This window comes from Acanthochromis polyacanthus, chromosome 14 (genome assembly GCF_021347895.1).
Source record: "Acanthochromis polyacanthus isolate Apoly-LR-REF ecotype Palm Island chromosome 14, KAUST_Apoly_ChrSc, whole genome shotgun sequence".
NCBI lineage: Eukaryota > Metazoa > Chordata > Actinopteri > Pomacentridae > Acanthochromis > Acanthochromis polyacanthus.
In genome coordinates this window covers 20875448-20901220 of record NC_067126.1, presented here as the reverse complement: position 1 = coordinate 20901220, position 25773 = coordinate 20875448, and the positions used below count along the sequence as shown (strand labels likewise).

The 25773-nt window shown below is 39.6% G+C and overlaps 1 protein-coding gene across 1 annotated transcript in view; it reads left to right on the top strand.

Moving 5' to 3' along the window:
- The window catches only part of tmeff2a (transmembrane protein with EGF-like and two follistatin-like domains 2a), a 144324-nt gene that overhangs the window by 45614 nt on the left and 72937 nt on the right, over window positions 1-25773 (top strand). The window contains exon 3 of the mRNA XM_051959146.1: window positions 7749-7878. Coding sequence (XP_051815106.1) covers window positions 7749-7878 — 130 coding nt within the window. The remainder of the gene's footprint in view (window positions 1-7748; window positions 7879-25773) is intronic.

Here is a 25773-nt window from a genome sequence, read left to right as displayed (position 1 = left end):
GGGGTTGCCATTTTTTCATTCTTTCCCGCTCTCCTTTGAGGGGATTTTCTATCCTTCTCTCTCTTTCTGTGTCCCCATTTCTTCTTCTCTTTCTTTTTTATTTTATGATGTTCTTTTTTTCCTGCTGTATGCCTCGGTTTCTTCAGGCGCTGTGGTTCTTTTTTATCGTGCCAAGTTTGTTGAGCCAGGGCTCTGTCTCTTTCTCTCTGTGTGTGTCTTTCTGGCCGTCTGCATCTCACTTCTGTATTTTCCTTTACTTCCATTACCCCTCAGTCTCCTTCTGTCTCGGCTTATCCATTTCCACTGAGTTCTTCTCCCCGTTAGCCCAATTTCACTCATCGTTTTTGCCTCTCGTTTTCTCTACAGCCTCTTTCCTTCCTGCGTCCCGATCCCTTTGATCAAGAGCCAGTGTGCAGTTTCTCTTTCCCTCCTATACTCCTCCTGCTTTTACGGTCTTTTGTGTGTATTCTGCCGTCTTTTTTTCCCCTCAGCTTGTTAAAAACAGTGTTCACACTTGATCGTTATGATGCTCCTGGGTTCCTGAATCGATGCCGTGGTTATTTTTGCGCTTCTCCTTGTGGCTATCGGGTCTTGTGTGTCTGCGTATCAAAAGCTGTCTGCTCTAAGCCAGCTAAGTTTGAAATGCAATTTTTGTGCTCAAACTCATGTTTTCTGTTTTTTTTTTAAACATTTAGCATTGCCAAATCTTTTCTTCTTTGTCCCCAAGCAACTAAACTCTTAGCCAACATCTGGTGAGCAGTGGGAGAGTCTGGTTTCTCTCTTGACTCTCAGCTGTGTTTTAACTGCAGCTTAAAAGTCAACATCCTAACGAATGTCATTAAAATGTGCTTTATTTGGTTGAAAGATTTTTAACACACAGCTATCAAAGAAAAAGGTAAAAGTCTGTCTTGTTACTGCTTCATGCTGTTTCAGAAAGTTTCCATTTTTTTGGTTGATTTGGGACAGGAATCTTCTAATTTATTCACTCTGGTGGCCAATTTCAGACAGCGCAAAATTACTAGCTTAGTGTGGACATCATCTAAGGCTGTGTCTACTCTGAGACAGTGTTGACTGGTTGATTATTTGCCTGGATGGAGCAACTGAGGCCCCAAGGGCTTTTTTTCCCTGTTGTCTTGCTTTGTGCTAAGCTAAGCTATCCATCCATCCATTATCCATATACCGCTTAATCCTCATAGGGTCGTGGAAGACTGGAGTTTATCCCAGTTTACTTATGGTGAAGGTACGGGACAACCAGGACAGGTCTCCAGTCTATCACAGGACTACATATAGAGACAAACAGCCACACTCACATTCACACCTATGGACACTTTAGTTACCAATTAACCTGAGCATGATTTGGAATGTGGGAGGAAGCTGGAGAACCTGGAGAAATCCCATCCATGTACAGGGAAAACATGCAAACTCCATGCTGAAAGCTCCCATGAAGGCCTGGATCCGGGATCTTTTGCTGCAAGATGGAAGTGCTAACCACCAAGCTACTGTGCAGCCTGTAAACTGAGCTAAACTAAGCTAAAGTTTGAATATGGAAGACTGTTACATTTACTTAACTGAATCAGAACATTAAATACTACAGTAAGTACTCACTGCAACGCCGTAGCTTGACTGCTTACTTAAGGCCAATTCATGCTTTCCACAACAGTGCAAGTTTCCGCATGGTATAAATTTCATCATCTACACAGTTCCCCAAGGAATTCAGGTAAACTCCTTTTCAGAACTCCACGTGCCGCTCACAATTTGTGAGTGTGAGCAGTGGCGTATCCAGGACTTTTTTACCGGGGTGGCCTTGATAGGACACAAAGCTAGTGTGGGGTGGCTATGGCATAGCGGAGTTTAATGCCATGTACGCAGCCGACCACAGTTGAAACCCCAGTACTTTGCTGCATGTGACATCCCCTCTTTCTCCCATGAGTTCCTGTCTCATAAGTGTTGAATAAAGGTGTCTATTCTGGTTTATTTTTAAATTCCATTTCCCATTATTACAGTCCTCAATTATATCTGGTTATTTTAACTACTCTAAATCAGTAAAATATGTTCAGGATAGGGTACAAATTTTCTAAGAGCCATTTCCTTGGATTAAAGTCCTCATCTCTTCACAAATTAGATTAGATTAGCAAAATTCAACTGCTCTCAACTCATCCTGTAGAATAACATCATCAGTCATCAGCTCATCAACTGTGTCACCTGTATTGTTGCTTTACTAACTGAAGCGCCATCTTGTACCAATTACTGCAGTAAGTTGCTAGGAACGCTAGATTCATAACATCGAATTTTAAACAAAAAATTGTCTCAGATTAGTTATTTCACCAGTAAGCAGCTGTGTAATACACAAGATGATGTGAGAGCTGGTTAGATCATGGGTAGTAGAAGCCAGACACAGAGCTGATGGGGTTCTATCCGTCTTCTTGGTGTTTATTTCACTCTAGCTATGACAACCTGCTAACAATATATTATTCCTTACATACATCTTACATGTGAAAAGTAACCCCACGAGCTCTTGTTTCCTTACAGCGCTCATTAGAGCATCCATAGGCTGAACAGAAGTCCGGCATCTCAGTGTTGAGTGGCAAAACCAGCATTGTAAAAAAATATCCGAGCACCTTGTATAGTAGCTACACGTGTGACGTTTCTATCATTGATTGACAGAATTTCTCTTGTTTCTCGTGTTGACGAACTTGACCAACCATGGGCGTAACCACCATCTCAGAAGTGAGGGGGACAAATTTTTCAGAGCGATTTATCATTCTCTTACATTTAATTGCACCGTCCTTAGTGGCTAAAGAACCACATAATCCCTAACAGCCACAGTACAATACCAGGGGACCAACTAGGCTAGTTCTTTAAACTATAAAGTATAAAACTTTAAACTATAAAATCTAAAGTTTTAGTGGCCAAACTCTAGTTGAGTTGACAACAATGTCCCTTGAACATCTACTGGACGAGTAGCCAAAGGTGCCAAACACTGAACATGAAATGATCAGTACTGCCTGGTTTCTCCCTGCAATAGATATCTTATTTTCAGGAAGTTATAATCTCTCCTTACCTGTAAAGACCCTACATCCTTGTCCCTGCTGCTGGCCTCTGATCCATCTCCTCCCTGACTCTGCTCTTTATGTTATGGCAATAAACATAAAAAATGTCAAAAACCATACCTATTGTAGTACTGCACTGGCATCCACTGCCTGCTTTCAAAGACTGCATTGGTGAGTGCACAGGGATGCAGAAACTATGAAGTGGCCTTGAGGCTACCTGTTTTCTCTCCACACAAAAGGATTTAATAGAAAAGAAAAAACATACACCTAAAAATATGGTTTATTCAATTTAAAAACTTGAAGTTCCTCTCTGGTCTAAGATAAAACATCCAGAAATTAATCTCCGTGTGTCAAAAGTACACATGTAAAGGTTTTTCTTATGTAAATCCCTTTGTCTCTTTATGCCTTTGATGTAACTCCACATTGTCGCTTCTACGACAGTATCTAAATCTATGAAGCCCCTTCTCTCACCAGCTCACCTATGACTCTGGTCATACACTGTAAAGCTGCTCTGCACTGCACAATAATAAATTGTTTTGGAGTAATTCAGTCACAGCCAAATCTACAGAAAAACAAAGAGCTGATTGCTTATTTTGCTCATGACGAATCTTCGAGCATATCAGAAACACCATATGGGCATGTTAACAAGATTTTTTTTTTTTAAACTAATAAAAAATATGGTTTTACTGGAGAGGGTCTTTTCAACATTAATGCCAAATACACAACTGTTCCTGTTTGTAAATTAAAAAAAAAAAAAAACACTAGCTTGACTTTGCCGTGATTCTCTGCTTTTCCGCTCTTAAAGGTCTCCTGCTTCTGTGATTGCTTCAGCAATTACAATATGCAAAACGACATATAAAAGTGGCGAAAGCTGGCAGTTTAGCACAACATGACATCTTGCTGTTGACCTCTTCTTTTTTTTGTTGTGTTATCGCCATCTGCCAGACGGAAACAGTGGAACCGGTTGTGTCTAATATCGCGCTCTTGGTTTGGTGTAAACAGGACAGAAGTTGAATTAACTCGAAGCTCAAAGCACGAGTATGTTGCTCTCATATTGGTAAGTATTAGGCCAAATGTAGCGGTCGGTTTCTTAAGAGTGGAAGAAAGGAGCTAAATGTCTCTGCTTCTCTAACGATATGCTAATGAGAAGTTCGCAATTTTTATGAGTGTAAACATACAGACTTTTATTTACATTAATGCCTGTCTTATGTCCTTCTGTGAGAGCCAAATCGTATTCTGTGAGGGCACAGAAAGATTTGGCCCAGAGAGAAGAGATTTCAGGTCAATCCATTAGAGACTTAAAGGGGAACAGAAGTGGAGACAAAGAGCCATGAGCTCCTTAGCCTCATTCCTGTGGGGACTCTCCAGTGAGCCCCTTGTCCTTGCGATGTCACACCCAGCAGGAACACATTTTCTGTCACACTTTCCCCATTTTTCAGCACTTTTAAATTTAATCAGGTTACGGACTGTGACTACGGAGCAACAATTTCTCCGGACCCTCTGAAAACCATGCCTTCTTCCCAGGGAATAGTGGGTAATATTTCTCAATTGAATAATCACATTTGTTATTCCTGGAGTGTCGCATCGGCGAATCGATATCAAATCAAATGAATATCCCTCCTCTACAGCTTTAAAAAAAAAATAGCAAAGAAAATTAAGACTCAGCGCTGTAGTGCCATCAGTCATCTGAAAAATCTTGACTTGCTCTGTAACCAACAAACCATGAGGGGAAATGAATGAGTAATGTTCTCCTGCACCTTAGCAGCTATTTTGCTGAGTGCCCTTGAGCAAGTCACTTAACCTCCTACTGCTCCAATGGAGCAACAAGAAGTGAGCGGCAGTGGATGCCAGTCATTTTTCAGAAAAAAACTGCAGTGTGAATATGACCTATTAGATCAATCTTTCCTGTCATATTATTGAAAAAAAAATAATCGAGATTAAAACATTACAATAATGAGTTGCACCATTTTTTTTCATTCATTGCACTTATCCATGAGAAAAATTGTCCTTAGATCTCCTACTCGTCCTTCTTTCAGCTGATTGCATTTATGTATCACTTCATAATTAAATGCAAAGCTGAAAGCATGCACTCTGGTGTTCCCTAAACATGAATGCAGAGAGCTCTAGTCACTAGTACAGTATCTGTTTTTTGAACTGCTGCATTGAATTGCAAATGTGTCCATCACCAAACCTACTGCCAGATGTGCAATTTGTTTTCATGTAGGAAAGTATCCTGTATACCGAAGACATTCAAACTATTAAACACCACATTTGGATTTATGGAGTACAAAAAAAATGTAAGCAAAACAAAATGTGTTCTGAATATTAGATTCTTCAAAGTAGCCTTGTTTTGCTTTGATAGCTTTGCATACTCTAAATTCTCTCGACCAGTTCATAAAGTTGTCACCTTTTCGACAGTCTTGAAGGAGTTCCCACATATGCTGAGCACTTGTTGGCGTCTTTTCTGTCACTCTGTGATGCAGCCGTCTCAGTTGGGTTCAGGTCAATGGTTTTGGAGGCCAGGTCATCTGATGCAGCACTCCATGAATCTGCTTTTAGCCAAACAGCCCTTTCATAGCCTGGAGGTGTTTTTTGGCTCATTGTCCTGTCGAAAAACAATTCATGGTCACAGAGCAAAACCAGATGTCACTGCAGAACATTGAGGAACAGCTGATGGCGATATGTGGATGTGACTCTGGAAAGCATTGATGTGGACTCAAATCGGAGGTGCTGAAGAAACTTTTAGATTCCTTGAAGGTTTTTGGACTGACTGACCTTTACGTCTTAGAATAATTGAAGGACTGCTGTTTCTCTTACTTAGCTGAGTGGTCCTTTCCATAATATGGATTACTAAACTCCCTAACACGCTGACTAATTAGTATTGGATTTTTTTATTTTTGGAAAAATACGAGTTATTGCTTTAGGTTTGGGCAAAGTGATGACTTCTGCACAACTGAACTGTATTCTCATTTACATCTGTATCGAAGTATATTTTCTGACCCAAAGACTGGGACACAGTACAAAAGGGTTCCAGTTTGAAAGCTAAGATTCCACATAAGGAATTTGAAGCAGGAGGATAAAGGACCCAGGAGACCAGGGTTTCACCTACATGTTAGAAGCTTAGTTAGGTTTAGACATCAAAGCTTCCTGGTCCAGATTAGGAAAATGTCATGCTTTGGGTTAAAATACAATCCATTCATAGCATGTATAAAGCTTCTCCTCTATTTTCTTGGTTGCCAGCATCATAACTCCTACCTTATGCATGATTGCATGGCTGAAAAGCAGCAGCAGTAAAGTGATAAAATGATTGCCGACATGAAAACATGCTGATAAGAAACACGTTTGTGATATATTGAAAAGAAATATAATCGGAGAAATGTATGTTTCTTCAAAAATGTAACTGAGAATAAAGTTTAGTTACACAGGTTTGAAGAATGTCAAGGAGCAGCTGATGCTGAGAAGTGTCTGCGACTTGAACTGTAAGCGTTGATGTGGACTCTAATCTGAGGTGCTGTTGCCGCTGCACTGGTAGAAACTTTCACACTTCTTGAAATTTTCCGGACTGATAGACTTTCGTGTCTTGTAATGAACTGTTGTTTCACAGTATTTAGCTGAGTGGTTCTTGCAGTAAAACAGATTTCTACAACAGGTTGCACACTGGCCACAGGTGACCTTAGCCTCTTTGGCGAACACAAATTAGCACTGGAAACACATGGTATTAGCATTCTTAGCTAACTAGAAATCAGTTCTGGTCATTTCAGTATAAATACTATCATCCTTTACTTGTTAAAGAAAATAACCACACATTGGTCTCACACGCATTCAGATGAATTTCTTCAGATTCAGTTTTTGTTACCACATGTTTGTATGGGTTCCACTACATTTGCCTGAAGGTTGAAACTGTCAAACTCTTATTTTATGGTGTTTTCACATTGTACCATGTTAGGACGGGAACAGAAGGGAGTTCTGCTCTGTTTTCAACGACTAGTCTTTGACCCGAGCAGCCTGCACTGTTAATATCCCTATGTTTGGACATAGAAAAGTACATTAGTTGATTGCCTTAATTGATACCAGACAATAACAATGTCTTTGTAAGAAGGGATTTCAGTCTCTAAAGTAGATGCTCCCCAGGCAGTTCACTGTTACACGTCTATGCTGACGTTAGCTCAGTTCTGGTACAGACTTTTTGGAAGTTCTCAGCAGCTGAACAGTCTTAATTACTCTCTATGAAGTTGCCATGAAGTTAGTTGGTTTACCAAAAGAAAAGCTTTAAAATGAATGAATAACTCCAGCCTCCAGCTAATTAAATCTGTTCCAAGCTGCTCTACTGGCTTCTCAGCAGGATGAATCCAGGCATTTTGCTTCGGAGGTCTTGGCTATGAAACCAGGTTGTTGCTGCTGAAACGAAAGCTGCTATAAGACCATCTCCACAGTGTTATTGGCCAGTTTCAGTTAATTATGTGACTGTGAGCAGAAATGAGCGGTTTGGGCAATGTGGGCGTCTGCTGTTTGGTAAGAATTTCAGCATTTTATTGATGCTGAGGCTGAACTGTAGAATAGAAGATCAAGGCAGTGGCTTCTGTCCAGAATTCTGAATGTTGACAAAGTTTACTTAAGGGTACACACTAAACTTAATTTGACCTCCTCACCTTCGTGTGCTCCTCTTCTTACCCGTTTCTTCTCCTCTCCTTCCTGCAGTGCAATAATGACTATGCTCCAGTGTGTGGCTCCAACAATAAGAACTACCAGAACGAGTGTTTCCTGCGCAGGGATGCCTGCAAGCAGCAGTCTGAAGTACTTATTATGTCAGAAGGAGACTGTCCTGCTGGTATGTACGCTTTCCTTATGGTGTCTCTCCACAAACACGCACTCGCACTCTGACATCAACACACCCCTACACAGTTGAACATATGCACATGCAGACGTGTGTGAATAAGAAGTACTTGAGGGCTGAGGTAACATTGCGGCTCCTTGCTGCACAGCTGTCTGTAAGTTTGCATATGAATGCAGATGCAAAGCTAAGATGCTAAAACTGTAAACAAAATCCAGTTTAAACATTGTGTATACAACAGTACAATTTCCAGGCATTCACATTGTACTCATCAATGTATGAACATGCTTCCAGGAGATGGAATTTGGTGATTACCGAGTGATGCTTTCCTTCAATGGAATTACAGAACGTACATGATGAAGAAAATCTGGAGGTGACAGACTGACGTAATATTCCCGGGTTTAATGTAACAAGCACAACGACAAACGGAGCGGAGATGAAGCATTCATCAAAGCCACGCTCTCTCAACAAAGTGAAGACAGCATACGGCCAAGAGGCTTGTTAAGAAAGCAGAGGGTTAATTATATCCTTTATTTAAATTTGTCGTGCTTAACAGAAAGTATAAGAAATCTCGACAGCTGTGACCTTTAATGTTTGAATAAATGTCAAAAGGCACAGAATATAAATACTTGCCAAATTGTCATAAGTAGTTACTGTAACACTGTTGCCATGAGGCGCGCTCAACAAAGCGGAAAATTGAATGACTGAATCACACATCATCTCGACGGCCATTTCACTTTTTTCTTCTAATTTCTTCTGTATTATTTTCTCCAAACACTATTCAAATAAAACCTATGAAGTATGAAGCCCAATAACGTAAGTGAGGACCAGCATATAAACACATTTACATCGACCTCACTGTGTCAGTGATAAAGTACTGCACATGATTAAAGTACTACAGTAGACATTTTGCCTCCATTGTGATTTCGAACATGTTAGTATGTTGATGTTGCTGAAATTCCACATTAAAAGCAAGATGTGAAGCAGCTGCCTGTCTGTTGGCAGCAAACTGGAGCTGAAAGGAGAGTGGAAGGACAAACTGCCCTCACCAGACTGACTGACAGCACACATTTACTGGATAAATATATTCATAGTGTGGTGCCATACATTCTGTAAGCCCTTTAGAATTGTTTTGGTTTCCACAAAAATATGATCTAAAAGACTTAAGTTTTTTTTCACCACACAAGTCCTTAAAGTTGCTGTAGAGAACTCACTTAAACAAATGAGGCTAATAGATTACACTTAATCATTTCTTGCTTGAGAAAAATGATCCAACATTTCATATGTGTGAGAGACAAAAGTGTCTGAAACCTTTGAATGAGTGTTTAACTTGAAAGTGAAATTAAGAATTCTGTGTTTTCAACCATTGGCAGTTCAATCAGGTGTGAGTGTTTGCCGTGATTTTTTTTGGATTCTTTTCTTCAAAATGCAGCCAATATTTCTGTGGCCTCAGGAAAAAAAAGTTGTTGATGCTCCTCAGGCTGAAAAAGGTCACAAACCATCTCTAAAGAATCTGAACTCTACCTGACCAGTGATCAACCAACAAAGATCAATCTAAGAAGTCTAATAGTCTGTGAGGTCATGAAGGAGTAACTTCTCTCACATCTCACATTGGCCAATGCCATGAGTTCACCGTCAGGACGACATTTTTGGGCCTGTTTCACTGGATCTGGGCCAGGATTCCTAAATGGAACAGTAAATTCTGAAATATAGCAGAAAATTCTATGAACCGAATCTCAGAGTGGGTCGTGTGGCAACACAACAACCATGAACGCACAATTTGTTCTACCAAAGAATGTTCAAAGAAGCATAAAAGTAATGTTTTTAAATAGCCAAGTCAACGTCCTGACTTTAATCCAAAGAAATATTGTGGAAGGACCTTAAGCATACAGGTTGTGTGAATAAAACAACACAAATGTGTTCTGTGCAGAAGAATGGGCTAAACTTCCTCCAAGCTTGTGTCCAGGACCGATCAACTGTTACTGGAAACGTTTAGGGTCAGAGGGTCAGCAATAACTGCAACTAAATGCTTCCTGTGACTGTGACTAACACAGCTATCAGTGGAGATTATGGTTCCTTAACCATGCCCAAAACAAAAAATTGACTTGAAGTGTAAAGAAATCGTGTGATAAATCGAATTAATTCGATTAATTCGCCTTTTTAAATCTGACGATTTGAAAATTTGCCAAATCGTAAAATCGAGGCGAGCTTAAATATATAACAATACAGATTCTTCTTCTGCCTTTCACGACTTGTACACTGGCATTTACTTCCGCTTCTCATCTCCTTCCGCCAAAACGCTCACACCCCCGTCATGGCGGACAGAACAGCAGATGAAGAGTTGGTCGCGAGAAAAGGGCCTCATGTTGCATCGATTATATGGAAGTGGTTCGGCTTTGACAAGACTGACACAGAGCTAACTACAGTCATGTGCAAGGTTTGCAAAAGTACTGTGAAAACGAAGAGTAGCAGCACAAGTAACCTCTTTCAGCACCTCCGGCAGAGGCATCCTAAAGAATGGGAAGCGTGCTCGCAGCTATGGGAGTGCGGCATGGCTAGCAGTAGCCATAGCAAACAGACCGCAAAGAAACAACAAAAATCGATTAAAATTGTAATCGTCCAAGATGACTAAAAACATCGAGATTTTTTTTTTGACCATATCGCCCAGCCTTAACATGGATGTATTATGAGTCTATGTAGATGAATACATTTGTTAGAAGGGAAGTCTATCCCTTTCATGAGGCATGTGAAGGATGGGACCTTAAAATGCTCATTAAGAAAATGATTTTAACGTTTAGCCTTGAACCTCCTAAAGTACACTTTCTTCAAGCTGCTAAAATGAATGTGTTGCTTGATTGTTTACTTGGTTCTTATTCATTTTAAATACAGTATAAACAGGAAAGGTTATTTCTAATTTTACTTGTTTGGTTAAAAGTGTTTGAGGTAGGTGGCTGTGTTTGTTTTGTTTATTGGCTCTTGACAGCATGTTTGCTCTTAGATACTGTATACTTGGAGCTGTTACATTTATTTCCTTGCAGCGTGTGACGGCATGCTTCTGCATGAAGGTTTCGAGGTAGCTGTCCATGTTCAAATGAATACTCTAATCGGTTCCTTTAGCTCTTCTTTGATTGGCCCTGGACACTGTTGTGTTGTTGTTATTCCGTTTTACCTCGTGAGGTTGGATAATTACTTTTACAGGCTCTACATTTTGTTATGTTACAAAGGCATTTCTGTTGCAAATATTCTTCTCAACACAACTTCAATATTCAGTTGACGGAGATGGTGACTGCACGGACGAATTAGTATGTTGTTGCCAAGACTATATTCAGTGAACTCTCACCTGTGAGATGTACACTACCATTCAAAAGTTTGAGGTCACTTAGAAATGTCCATATTTTTTGAAAGAAAATCAGTTTTTTTTCAATGATGATAACATTAAACCAATCAGAAATACAGTCTAGACATTGTTAATGTGGTGAATGACTATTCTAGCTGGAAACGGCTGATTTTTAATTTAATATCCACATAGGAGTACAGAGGAACATTTCCAGCAACCATCACTCCTGTGTTCTAATGCTACATTGTGTTAGTTAATGATGTTGAAAGGCTAACTGATGATTAGAAAATCTTTGTGCAATTATGTTGGCACATGAATAAAAGTGTGAATTTTCATAGAAAACATTAAATTTTCTGGGTGATCCCAGTCTTTTAAACACTAGTGGATGATGAGGAGCATGAAGTAGCGGTGGTTTTCTCTGGAACCCCTCAACTGTGATGCTTAAATCCAATTTTAGTATGTTGAAGACAAACAGCATGGACTTGTCTGGTTCTGGTCAGTGATGGCTAAATCTGGGATAAAACATTTGACAGATAGATCCCCTTCAGATTTACATCAAAGTTTTATCTTGAATTTTGAATTTGTCAGCAGCTGCATGGTTTGTTGCAGATACCCCTTTTTTTGTCTTTGTTTCAGAGAGTATTATAAAGATATACATAATAAGGCCTTGACATGTCCAAAATAACTGAGGTGGGGTGTGGAAAAAGGGCATCGTAGTACAATAACCGTCGCGAGTTTAGCTTAATATTGTACCAACATTGTGAAACAAAAACGCTCACATGTGAATCTCACAGGAGAGCAGAGGAAAAAAGTGTTTCTGAATGTGTGTTTCCTTTTCTCCACCCTTTCCATTGAAGGCATCCCCCATTGTTTTCATCTTTTCACTAGCAGGAAAGAAAAGTGTTTTGTATAATTATCAAACGCAGCTGGAAGTACTGTTGGCTGTTACAGTTTGGTGTTTAAGCTGCTCAACTACATGTCTTCAGTTGGAAAAGGTCAGGCACTTCATTAACCAGTAGTGCTGCTCAAAGAGCACAGCGCTATTTTTGATGCTACTTCTTAGTCTATGTTATGATTTTGAGTAAAGCCTCCTGGTCATGCAAGGTTTAGAAACGGCTTTATTAACCCGATGTACAGTAAGAGTAGAAAGAAGATCCTCATGAAACCATATTTCTATCCCGATGACCAGTATACTGAACTTCCATCACTCTTTAGACTTTTCATGCTCCAGTCACATTTTTACTCACTGAGGGCTCGGTTTTCACACTACTAGCACATCAGTTCTAGACAGATATATCAACATGCTGAATGTATCTGTCAACAACTTGCTCCTCTGTATACTGTTGTTGAGCCGCAATTATTTTCCTCCTGGTCTCTCTAATTTTTAGCTATACTTGTACCTATTTGCTTTGTGTAAACACAGCTGTTCTGCCAATTACTAACTGGATAATAGTCCCATGACTGGTGGATGCAGTTGAGTCACTCAAGGAAGGATCAGGTGCAAATGTTTATTTTTGCCAAAGGCATGAGAACGACTTTGATGGCATAATATGATTTAAAAGTCCAATTAGTTCGAGAGACCAAACCTCTTACATAATAAGGACTGTTGGAAAGTGAAACATCCAACAATTCTTTCTTTTTTCAGTTTCTGATTGTAAATAATGTAATTACTGTGATTTTTTTTAAAGATAATATGCCTTTAAACCTCACCAATGGATTTTGGGGATCCAAGGGTTAACTGATGATAATTGAGCAGTTATTTATGTAAAAGGAGAAAACAATAACCCTGGAGTCACTGTTCTACATGTTCATGTTTATGTAACTTTTCATCATAAAAGCAGTCTGTAAAATGTCTATGCACATACAAAATCAGGCTGTGATGTGTTTTTTTTTTTTTGCCACCTTTTTCATTTTTTATTCTATCGGAACATGTGTAATTAGGTTTTGGCTGGTGTAATGTGTTTAATCCTAAGATGACAGATTTAAATGGATGAGCGTATGCAGGAGAAAAAGTAGCGACGCCCACAGACGAATCCACCAATTAGTGAGTCATGTTCTGAATAATGTGCTTAGTTGTGAATGAGTGAATCCACTGGCAAGGTGACGCTGGCTGTTTTTTTAGGCATGTGTGAATCACCGCTTAAGTCAAGCTAGTGTTGCTGGCTCGAGTTGAGCAGTCGCTGACTCAGTTACCCTCGCTGACAGGCAGCCGGCAGAAGTCCATTAAAGGGCTCCTTGAATGGGCACAGCTCAGCAGAGGGAACGTGTGGAGATTGAGGTGGAACTGTTACTGCAGTAAGTAACTGTAGCCGTGCCTGTGTGTCACCAGTCACATGGAGTTTCCCGCCTCTCTCTAAATTGCTTGTTTGTTGGTTGTGTCTGAGGTCCCTTTCAAGACATGTGATGGGTGTAAGACCCTGTGTGTGTGTTAGGAATTTTTGTCTTTTGAAAGAGAACAGGATAAAGACCCCTTTCTTCCTTCAAACAAGCAGTACTTTTGAGAAATTCATTTAGGATTCCAACAAAGATGTTGTTGTGGTGCAGCTTTCCGACAGACCAGAACAGCGTTTCAATGCTTCCTTCAGGATTTTATGTTATATTCAGTCACACTTTATTGTGGCATTAATCCAGAGCGAGGTCACAGTAAACAAATGTACCATCTCTACTACTGATGAGATGCTTTTTAGCTGAGTGTTTATTCTGAAAGAGAATGACTTCTTACAAAATTACAAATTATCCATGAGTACTACATAATGGTATTAATTTTGCCTGCTGCATTTCAACACCGCTCACAAATTTGTGAGTGTTTTGGATGTAGAACAGTGACAAATTAGGTGTGAAAAGTGAAAAGAAAAATGTGTCCAGAATTAAATAAGGTACGGTCTCTGTTGGTGCTTAAATCATGATGCGACCCCGTGAGAGAAACAAACAAATAAAAAAATGTTTTTACAGAAATTAAACTGTGGAAAATTCAACATTTATGCAGCAGTGGCCCAGAGCCAAATAATAATAATAATAATAATAATAATAATAATAAAAGACAAATATAATTACTAAAAGCACACACACTAAATGGAGTGCCTTGTGAAAAATATTGATGTGGTTGACCGACTGTCTTGGGATATGAAGCTTTGAAGAACAAATAACAGAGGGAAGGCGGCATTAACCTTTTTCACTTGAGTTCATTTTCTGGTCAGAAATATTATTCTGCATTAACTAGATTTATGTTGAGAGAGGCTCCGTCCTCTGAAATTTCCGTCTGAAAAAATATCCCTGCAGTTAGTCAGGAACAAATCCACAACTGTGAGGCCAAAATGAACAATCCTGGACTTAACGGAAAAGACAGCCCTGGGAGAACTTTGGATTACAATAAGCCTCTGTCTCCCCATCAGCAGGCAGGGGTACAGAGGAACATTTCCAGCAGCCATCACTCCTGTGTTCTGATGCTACATCGTGTTAGCTAAACGTGTTGAAAGGCTAATTGATGATTAGAAAACCCTTATGCAATTGTCTTGGCACATGAATAAAAGTGTGAGTTTTCATGGAGAACCTGAAATTGTCTGGACGACCCCAAACTTGTATTTGAAGCTGAGAACTGAACTGTGACAAAATGTTAATAGTAGTGTTCAAGATGGACAGATATAAATAAACTAATGACTGGTTTGATGCAAAGTCTTATTCAGTGAGCTGCTGCATCTGTAGAATCACAATCTAGCCTCCTAATCAGGAACAGTTTCCTCTGCTGTCCCAAATAGCTGTCGGTAATGTTATCTGATGTTAATGGTTCTTATAATAAACAGATTCATGAATTAAGCTCGTCTACACATTACAGTGAGAAAACATACAGGTCTATATTTATAAAACGGTGAGCTCAGGATAATTTAACGCTGCTCATGTAATATTATCAGGTGATGTGGATTTGACTTAGATGTTTCTTTCACTCAGATTTCTTTCATATAAATGCTTGGATAAATGGTGGCTCTACATGTAAAGCTTCCTCTAGATGTTCGCTAAATATCACTGTATCAGTGTTCTCCACGCTGACCCACACAACAGGATTTTAGTGAACAAGTAAGTGAATCATCTTCTGAATGAAGTGCTGCTCTGTAGTGGTGAGAACAGGTAGCTCCAGGAATGCTAATGTGTTTAATACGCTCAGAAAAAGGTGTTATCTGTAACTACGGTAACCAGACACACAGATAGTAAAGGTTGTAGCCTCACAATACTTCATCAGGTGTCAGAATTGTCACTGAACTCTGTCAGATTCCATGCAAGAGAAAAAATGCACAATAAATGCAGCATCCATTTAGTTACAAGTCGTAGTGGTATTAGATGATGTCTTCATTTAATGTAGCACGCTTAGTTACCTTCAGAAAATAGCGGTGGGTTGCGTTTCAGTAACGTCTACAGCTCAATTCTGATACAGAGAATACAGAAAGGCTTGAAGAATAATTCTGATTCATTTTAGTTTTTAGGCCTCTGTGAGTCATGCTGTCTTTGTCTCAACTGCTTCACCCCCGATAGTTTGGACCTTCAGTCCTCACCATCAATATCAGCATAATTACTGTGTTTGGAGGCAAACTACTTTTGTCCATCCAACACCCACAGTCGACTAAACCATTAGTATCCAAATGCTGTTAAATGCTAGTTTATGATCTTAATTTGGCGTATGATCTGCTTTTCAGAGGAGAGCAATTGTGTCATTAAATAAACAAGAAAAGCAGTTGGAGAGCGCAGTACTCCGCCAAGGCTGTTCAACCTCTCATATGGCATTGTCAGAAATGCAGCTTTTTTTTAAATGCAACTTTTGTTTATTAGTTATCGATGATCAGAAACAACGGCAACATAGAATGTGGACATTTAATATAGATGTACCCACAAACAAAATGGCATTGCGCTGAACACAGGCGTGTGTTACACATGCGTACATTATGTATGGATACTGAATCGTGTGACGTAAATATCTAGTAAGCGGGGAGAATTGATGGCACTTGGAAACACCCTGGCAATTTAATCAACTGCTCCTTGTATGATTTTTGACAGATTAATCCCAATGAATCCACAGTGGTGCATTTTTCTGCAGGGTGTGATCGCAGCTGACGTAGCGTTAACTTGTCATAGTTACAGTGGCGCCGAACAAATCCATGGATCTAGACTATAAGCCACATCACTGCCAAAATCACTGCCAAAAAATGAAATGATCGTTGTGTCATTTCTGACCTTGGGTGCTAACTTCATTCAAATACATTTTTGAGTAATGTCACACACTGATGGACAGACAGACTTACACCGATTGTCACATAACTCCTCCATGTTCCTTGGTGGAGTAATACATGGCAGCACTAGTGGAACTTTCCTACTCGACATGAACAAAGCAAAGGTGTGACTGGCCGTGACTCGGTACACATCTTGCAAATGTAGCTTATTTTTTCTTTAAAGCGTGGCGGACAAAAAACAGTGGCAAGAAAACCAGCACTCTCAAACAAAGCGTCAACACAGCTGAGATACACATCAGTACTTTCAGAAATGTGACTTGGACTTGTAGCCTTGAGTTGAAATGGACAACCATATACACAACTAATGATGTAATCACAAGTTTAGTTAGTGCTGTGGAGAAATTTGTGATTCGGATGGTGAATCCCAAAAGATAGCAATATAATCTTTTGGTAGGATCGTCCAAATCTTTTTCAGAACAGTTAAAATCATGTTTCACCTCCAGGCTTTGCGAGGCTTGTCCCCATGTTGGTGTCCCCAGTTACTCAGTTCCACTATTCCCCTCACTAAGACGCCCCTGGCAGTGTGAGAGCTTTCTTATATAACTAAGTGTAGCAAACCTGTCATGTGGAAAAGTATGGTAGGCAGCTACTTCTGAAGTGTTTCCCCACTGGCTCTTCAGCACTTAGCCATTTAGTTGATACTCTCAGCAAAGCTAACATAAAATGAGTGCAGCAGTTAATATGTTAAAATACCATGAACGCGGCCATGTGAGTAACAGCAAAGAATGTAAGCGCCACAGCTACTGTACTGTATGGACTGCTGCTAAACCATCTTCCCCTCTCTTGTTCTGTTTCTCACACAGCCTCCTCCTGCCCTCTTTTCCATTTCCATCCTCCAAAATCCCATTAGCAGTAACTGTTCACAGTATAATGGATATATGTCAGCTCGCCTCTGCCAATACTTGTTTCCCTTCCTGAGGTGAGCGATATCATGAAACACACTTCTGCAAGAAAAAATTGGTGAAAGAAAATCTAGACCGAGTATTCATAACATCATGGGACTGTATATTTTAGAAAACAACCTCACCACCACATCCATTGACTAGGTTTTTGTGGTACTTTTAATCATATCACATGATGTTCATCTCGTAAGCATGACTTTGACGGAGCGTTTCTGCTGATCTGATGAATAAAAAACCCCGATATTTTTACTTTTCTTTCAGCTGTGCTTTGGCCCGGACCACATCCAAAGCAAAGTATCTGTCACTTTAGCTGGTAAATGCTTCACTTTGTTAGTCAGCAACAGTGGCTTTGCTTGTTTGCTGGTTTGTGCTGTCTTGGTAGCGAACAGTGGGTTCATCAGAGCTTCCTAGCTGAAAGGAGATGTTGGCTCCTGCGGGAAAATGATGCTGATGAGGCCAGCGAGACTGAACAAAAACCATCAACTATGAACTCAAAGAAGCTAAAGCACACGGTCGAGCTGAGGGGAACATTATTGTGTATTCATACACATTGATACTCCGGTGTGAGTAGCAGAACTGGAGGCAGGTGGGTGAAGTGTCTTGCCCAAGGACACAACAGCACACGGCTAGGACAGAGCGGGAATCGAACCGCCGACCCTTCGATCATTGGACAACCTGAGCCAAACAATGGTGGCAGGCCAACTCCATTCAAAGTAAAAGTTTCCAAAAGACTCAAGCCTTTGAAAAAAATTTGAGTACTTTAAATTTTAACGGAACAAAACTAGAAAAGCAGTCAGAAAGTGCAGTACTCCGCCAAGGCTGCTCAGTCGTTGTATGTATTAAGATGGATGAAATCTTTAAAATAAATTGTGGTCTCCAGTGGTCAGTTTATTGTAAGATCGCAATCATGTCATTGTCAGCAGGCAGCTGACGTAGATTTCATTTGTAATCATAGTTAGTGACGTCATGCCACTTTCTCACAATGATACAGAAATCCTTAACACATCCGTTTCACCAGACTATATGGTGCATCACTGCCAAAATTGAATCATTTGGCCCTGAAAATATCATCCAGATCTGTTAGTCCATTTTTGAGAAATGTTGCTAACAGACAAAAAACACCAATTGTCACATAACCCACCGTTTTCCTTGGTGGAGCAAATATGATTTGTACACTGTAGATTTTCAGCAGTGTGCCACAGTGGCATGGGCCAAGTCATGACCACGAGAAGAAAGACACGCATACACGTCTCAGCATGGAGACTTTTTAAAAAATGTTTTCTTCTCTCCTGTTCTCAGTGTTCACATATACTGTAATTAAATACAGACAAATTCCCAATAAAGCTGCACTCATTTACATATTGTCTGCTTCTGTTGTCAGACAATGGAACAAATATAAAATAGTTACAGAAACATGGTTTATTAAGACTACATGTTAACCAGCAGTTATATCTAAAGTTGCTTTTTAGTAGTCAAGATAAAGGGTAATGGCTGTGTTATGAATTTGGCTCCATTTCCATTCTGCTCAGAGGAAAATGAATCACTTACAGTAATCGACTAATTAGTAAAAGGATAAATGGATAAATAAAAGTAAAATACTCAAAGCAAAAAGATAAATTGTTAAAATATATACGCATTTGTCAGTTGCAGCCCTAATTCTAAAATATGACTGAATGTCAATATGTACAGAGAAATATATGGATTTTGCCAAAGATTTTAAATAACTGATATCGATTAGTCATTTTATTGTTATTATATACTTGATGCTTAATATAAAGTTGAATTTATAGGTGAAAGAAATAATGACAGCTTCTCCTAGTGGCTCCCGTGTCTCCTGTGGTTTTAATTTTTAGACCAGATTTCTATTTTCCACTCCAGCTAAGTTACAGCTGCTGAACTGGAATCAAAATGAGTTTAAGATTAGTGGGAGACAGTTCTTCAGATTCCGTAATAAATTCATATCTTGTTTCATTGCCAGGTCTGTCCTTGTGTTTACTGCAGATGACAGACACCCATGATCCGTCCTCAGCCACCTCGCAGATTCGCGTGCTCTCATTAAACCTCTTAGATGCTGCCCAGGCCAAGAGGCCAGACGTTTGACTCTGCTGTCGATCCAAACAGTAAACAGGAGGCCTGCTGAGGTGCCAGTTTCATGCTAAGTGATGACACTGAGGCACAGACAAACATGATTTCATACCATTGCCCTCTATTTTTTGGTCCCAAAAGAAAAACACTGTTTAATGGCCGCTAAATGCAAGCTGCAAACGAGACCCAGTGTTGTATCACAGAGGTTTAGTTTCATGACATCTTGTAAAGTGGATTTTTGTAGCCTACTATAGAAGCTTTTAGTGCAATGATCATCAGACGAAACGGCAAATTTACTCTTCTTTTATTCTTGTTAATTCCCATCTTTGTTACCTTCGTGTTGCCAACAGATAAGGAAGTTCTGATTTAAAAAGCCGATAAAAAGAAGAGCTATCAGCAGGACAAAGGCTTTGAAAGCTGATTAGCCCAGAATGGCACCACTCTCCCATCATATCAGGTGCTAGCACCGGCACAGTGAGGAACAGTTAAGCATTAGCTTAGCGAAGCGAAACAAACCCAGCAGTCTATTTTCCCCAAAGGGAAGAGTTGAGCTAAGGCGAGCGCTAACATGGCATTTTCCAACTCACTTCACGGTTTGAACCACATAACTTTCAGGAAGTCATTAAATGGAAAGGTGAGAGAGGGTTTAATTGACACATTGTTAAAATGTTGATGGCATGTTTAATCACCATTTTGTGTGACTGCGATGACAGACGACAGGAGCCATATGTTTGGCTGATGAATTAAGCTCTCGGTAGACCAGCAGAATCAGTACAATGGTGTCAGTTTATCTCACATGGAGTACAGGAGGAGTCATCAATACTCCATTCATCGTCTGTGCACAAAAAAAAAAAGAAAACCTCTGTCATTTCTAATTACTTGAAAAGTCTGTCCGAATTTAAGGTAATTACAGTGAGTAAGGATAATCTAATACATTATTGATCACTGGAGATCTTTCAGCTTGCTGTCCTCCAGTCGAAGTCAGAGGTCCAGATGAGCTTCAGGGCACCAAGGTTATTCTAGGTTGGAGTGGCTCTATCATACAGAGTGAGAATGTTGGAGCATCCTGCAAAAGCTCAAAAAAATGCAAACTTTTTTTTTACACAAATATGTGCTGTTATTCCTGCTTCCGTGATCGCATTGGAGTTAAATGCCATGAAAACCAATTTTCCCTTCATCCTCTTGTTTTGAGTGATGTTTATACCAAAGCTGGATTGTCTTAGATATTCAAGAATTTGTGTGTTTCTTTTTCTCTGAGCTGTTCCCATTCTGAATATGCAAGGTTCAATTGGAAGAAGGTGAAGCATGATTTAATAAGCTAGATAATTGTAATATCAAATAAACTAGAAATGCACTCCGAGTTCAGTCCTCTTCCAAGGCCAAAGCCCGACCTCACAATTTTGAATGAAGCGAATAGAATCTAAGGGGCTCTTCCTGTGTCCCTGCTTCACCCATCTATCAGGTTTCATTAAAACCAACACAGTATTTTTTGGGTAATTCTGTTGACAGACAGAGAGGTAATATGGATAAGGTATGGTTAATGTTTAACAGCTAAAACATGGTAGTAGCTTATAAAAATGCAGTTCATGCTACATGTCCATCTACCCATCAGACTGTGCATGCTCCCTTTCCACCTCCTTACATGAAGCACAAACTGTTTGCTACATACTGCTCCATCTAGAAAACTGTTTAGTCAGTAAGCTAGTAAAAGCTATCTGAATCCTGGCATCCACCCTCCTCAGTGGTCACTAGATGACGAGTAAAAATGCTTCTTCAGTATTTTCTCGAATGAAAGATGTCATTAGATGTAACATTCTTTAGTGGAAAAAGAAAATAGCATTGTACTACTGAGCTGAAATTTCTTTTCTGACATTGGCTTGCAGAAATTTTTTATCCCTTTTCGACCATTCATTCAGCTGCAGCTTCTTGCATGTACTGTTTGTTTGAGATCCTACCACAGCATTTCAATGGATGTCAGATGTGGATTCTATAACGCTCCCTTTCTTATTTTTGAGTCATTGGTGGATTTACCAGTGTGATAGCATCGTTATCCTTTGTAAAAGTCCACTTCTGAATCAATTTCAACTTTCAGAGAGATGACATCACTTTAGGGTAAAGCCATTTTTGATATTATCCAGACTTTATAGTTGAATTAATGATTGCAAGCTGCCCAGACCCTGAGGCAGTAGAGCAACCCTAAATAAGAACATGTTCCACCACCTTGAGTCACAGTTGGTCTGAGGTTCTCCTATAAAGCTGTCTTTGGTCTTCCCCAGACATGTCTATGCAACTGTGACAAAGCAGCTCTAGAGCAGATGATTCCAAAGGGCTACAGGCTCTTTGCTTGTATGTTCACTGGAAATTTGTAGTTTTACTTTAAAGTTATCAGATAGCGAAGCCTTTTTCCAGCATGTCTCCAATAGAAGCCAAATTTGTGCAATCTCTTCGTGATTGCAAACACGTGCACTTTGGCACCAACAGTTACAGGATCACCTGCAGGTCCTGGGATGCAATTTTGGGCTAATTGGAGATTTCTTGTATTACACTGAATTTGCTAAATTCATGTGGCCAGTCATGGATATATTGGCCACCATTTAAAAGCTACACCATTTGTAGTTGTATTTCAAGGCATTTTTAGATCATTTTAAATCTCTTGAAGTCTCATAGGTATCCACAACATATTTTTCTGAAGGACTTTAGAGAGCTCTGTAGATCTTGGCATGATCACATCCAGTACTAAAACAGCAAAGACAAGAGAAGATCGTAGGTGTCAGGGGTTTCAATGAGGTGGGTTGACCTTTCTCATTCACTCTCTAAGGAGATTTAAATCATCAATTCTATTTGAATGGATTTGAAGGTCATGGTAATTGCAAGGCTGACGAGATATTTCATGTCATTGGTTACTTTTTGATATATTTAGATTATAAAACGGAGCACAAAATCCAATTTGTTTTAGTACATCATAATCTGCATTGTACCAAAGAGGACACACGTTTGTTTGTTCAAATATGTTGACATATTCCAAGAAATGTACAGACTGTGTCTGTGTTGGAAATGTTGTTCATGAGTTGTCTTTGCATTCATGCAGTGGTACAGTTGAGTGATTTGAGTGTTTTGTAAGAAAGAAGTGGTACTGCCGTGTTCTAGTTTGTGTTACTGCTTGTGTGTATCTCAGGACAATCAATCACAAATGTTTACAATGAACTTAGTCCATTCAAATTGAATTTCTACATGGACCCACGCACACAAAGAGAACTGCCTACCATGCAACTATCATATCATCTGCTTCAGCCTAACTTTTAAGACTATCTCATAATAGAAAAGTGAGTTCATGTGTGTGTACAATGCATTATGCAGCTCAGTCAGGTTAATAACAGTTCCCCTAGAAGGTTCTTCTCTTCTTCTTTCTGCTTTTCTACTTTTTCTAATCAATTGCTCGAAAACCAAAAAAGAAACCATTTATTTCTATTTTTGCCCTTCTTTCCTGCACTCTATACAAACTCTCCAGTGACTCCCACAATATAAAATTGTGTGGTATCCCCTTTTTGTGACCCTTCATTTGGCAGACAAGCAGGTAAAAATGTAAGCTTGCGCCTATCTCCCTCACCGTTTTGTTCTCTTCTCTAATGCCAATCTTTTTCTCCTCAAACCTCTGCCCTTGTACAGATACTAAAGGTTTTTATTGATCTCCCATGAACCCCTTCTGACTTCAGCCTGATCCTTCAAGCTAAGCCTTTTCATGAAACACTGCACATTTAGTGTCCCACGTGCTCCAAGGTCAGTGAAATTCTGCAGATTTAAAAGGGAGAAAGGCAGAGGAGGGTGGTTTTTGTGGAGCATGTTCACTGACTTTTTTCTTCTCCAACATTAAAGATGTTCTATGGAGTTTTCTTGTGAGGAAATAAAGTTGCCGCTGACATTGAGTGCTACTGAATTCTGTGTGTTCGTGAGGTCTACTGAAGGTGTTGTATGGACAGTGAGGTCAAAAGTATGAGGACACAGGTGCATTTGTTCTAAATTTATTAGAAAATGATTCATTCTAACAGACAATATGAGCTTAATAGTGTCAGTGAAAAGAATTTCAGAATATTTCAATATTTGCTTTGAAGACAGGAATACTTGAGCTGCATACACTCCACCAGCTTGTTTTGATGTGATAAACAATGTTATGCCATACTGATGTGACAATGTTCCAAAGAGCTTCTTGTTGTTCCTCCGTCTTCGGTGTCTAATAAATGTTGAGTGGGGTTGAGATCAGGAGACTGTGGGGGGAAATCTGTCACAGTCAGCTCTCCTTGATCTTCTTTGATCTTCAAGTCAAAACTTTGAGGTGTGTTTGTCTCATTATCCTGCTGCAGTAGGAATCCTTCACCACAAACTTGAAAACTGGAGGGTGGTGAAGCTCTCAGAGGAATGGAGAGCTGCTTCTCCTTAGTCAGGGTGGTCAGTTACCTGCAGGTGTCCATTGCTAGAGTAGCATCCCTTCAAATGCAGTATCATCTTCTCTTCTGTTGACTTTCTTACTTACACTCTTCTGCCACTGTCAGTAATTTCTAACTTCCTCACTTGGATTCATCAATAAATTAGACTTTTTTCCCCATCCGTTACTGCATGTCTTAGCCCCTTCCAAGTGTCTCGTCTTGTTTTCCCCTCCTTAAGAGTGGTTTAGAGATACCGCTTACCCGCTGAGACATTATGTGACAGCCTTCTTTAACCAGACTTTTGCTGACTGGAGTCTTGCATTCTTGATTTAACCTTTATTTTTTTTATCTCTGACCAAAGCTGGATGTGCCTCCCAATGGTGTGCTCACTTTTAGTCTACCTGATCGAGCTTCGGATCCACAAAGTGTTTTAAAGTGTGGTGCACCACTCCTTTAGAAACTTCCACTCTGCAGCTCTGTACTTCAGCAGTTACCATACACTATATAATAAAGATGGATGTAGCAACTGGCTTCAAAAGCGAAGCCTACCTGGAAGTGTCATAAACTTGCAGCACCACTCCATCCAGCAGGTTCTGGCTCCAAAAAATCTCCATAGACTCCAAATCTGCACGGCAAAAACTAAAACACCAAAGACTGCTTTTCTACAGCTCGGTGGCTGATCTGAAAATAAATCAATATTGAATATTATATAAAACATTTAAGTTTTAGTCCCGTTAGGGGGTGGGGCTGCTTGATTGACAGTCTGGTCTGAAATTCTCCATAAATTCCATTCTCCTCATTTTGATTAATTCTGATATGATCACTGTTAGTTTATTTATTGGTGTAGCAGCAGAACATTTTCCACAGACAGTTTTTCTGCCTGTTAGCTAGTCTTAACCAGTTTTCTACCTTAAGCTGATTCTACCAGCAGACACTGAAAGGACTCTGATAGTTTGTTAGGTAAAAGTTTGTTTTCTTATTGATGCCGGTTTTAATGCACTTTATATGCAGCTTTAGTGTCAGATATAATGTGTGCAATGCACTCTAGATGAAGTGTAGAAAAAGTCATGTGTTAAAAGACAGCCAACTGTGAAGCAATTTTCTTGTTGCTCAGAGTAGCAGTTTAACTTCTGAACCTTTCTCTTACTTCGGATACCGTGTTTCCCTCCATCACAGTGCTGCTTAGTGGGCAATGCTTTACTCGAACCTGAGATGCAAAGATATTTGAACAATAGCTGCAGGCTGATTTACCTGAAAAAGCCGCTGATGATAAGTTGATCAAATCCAGCTGAGTGTCAATTGGACGCTGCTTCAATGGAAAGCAACAATTCAAGGAAATATCACCTTCAGTACAGCTACCACCAAAAGCCTATATTTGATAGCTGACTTACAAACAGTGCAGAATGTGAAGTGCTTCTTCTTTATTTTACATTTCTGAACTTGTTTACTTGAAAACATTACAGATTTTCAGTGTGCTTTCAGACTTTTATACCCCTCTAATTTTCTTTTCTCATTAATATCATGCAAATTAAATTTTTTACCTAACAGTTTAAATAGCATTTTAGTGTATGCATGCATCAAAGCGGTGTAGTTTACAGAAGTTGTCAGTCGATTTGTATTTTCCATAATTCTGACTTGGAACGCCGAGGATTCACAAGAGGGATGTCTTTGTCGGTCACTGTGACAGAATGAATGAGAGTGTTTCTATTGTAATAATATTTGTAATCCGCTACTCTTCCATTCATTATCTTTCATTTAAACCAAAACTGGTCTGACTGTGGTTTTACTTCCTAAGCTGGGTGCATTTGTTTCAGGTAGTGTACTAGTTTAAAATGTTCTCCTCCTTGCTCCCCCTCTGTGGCTCTTCTCTG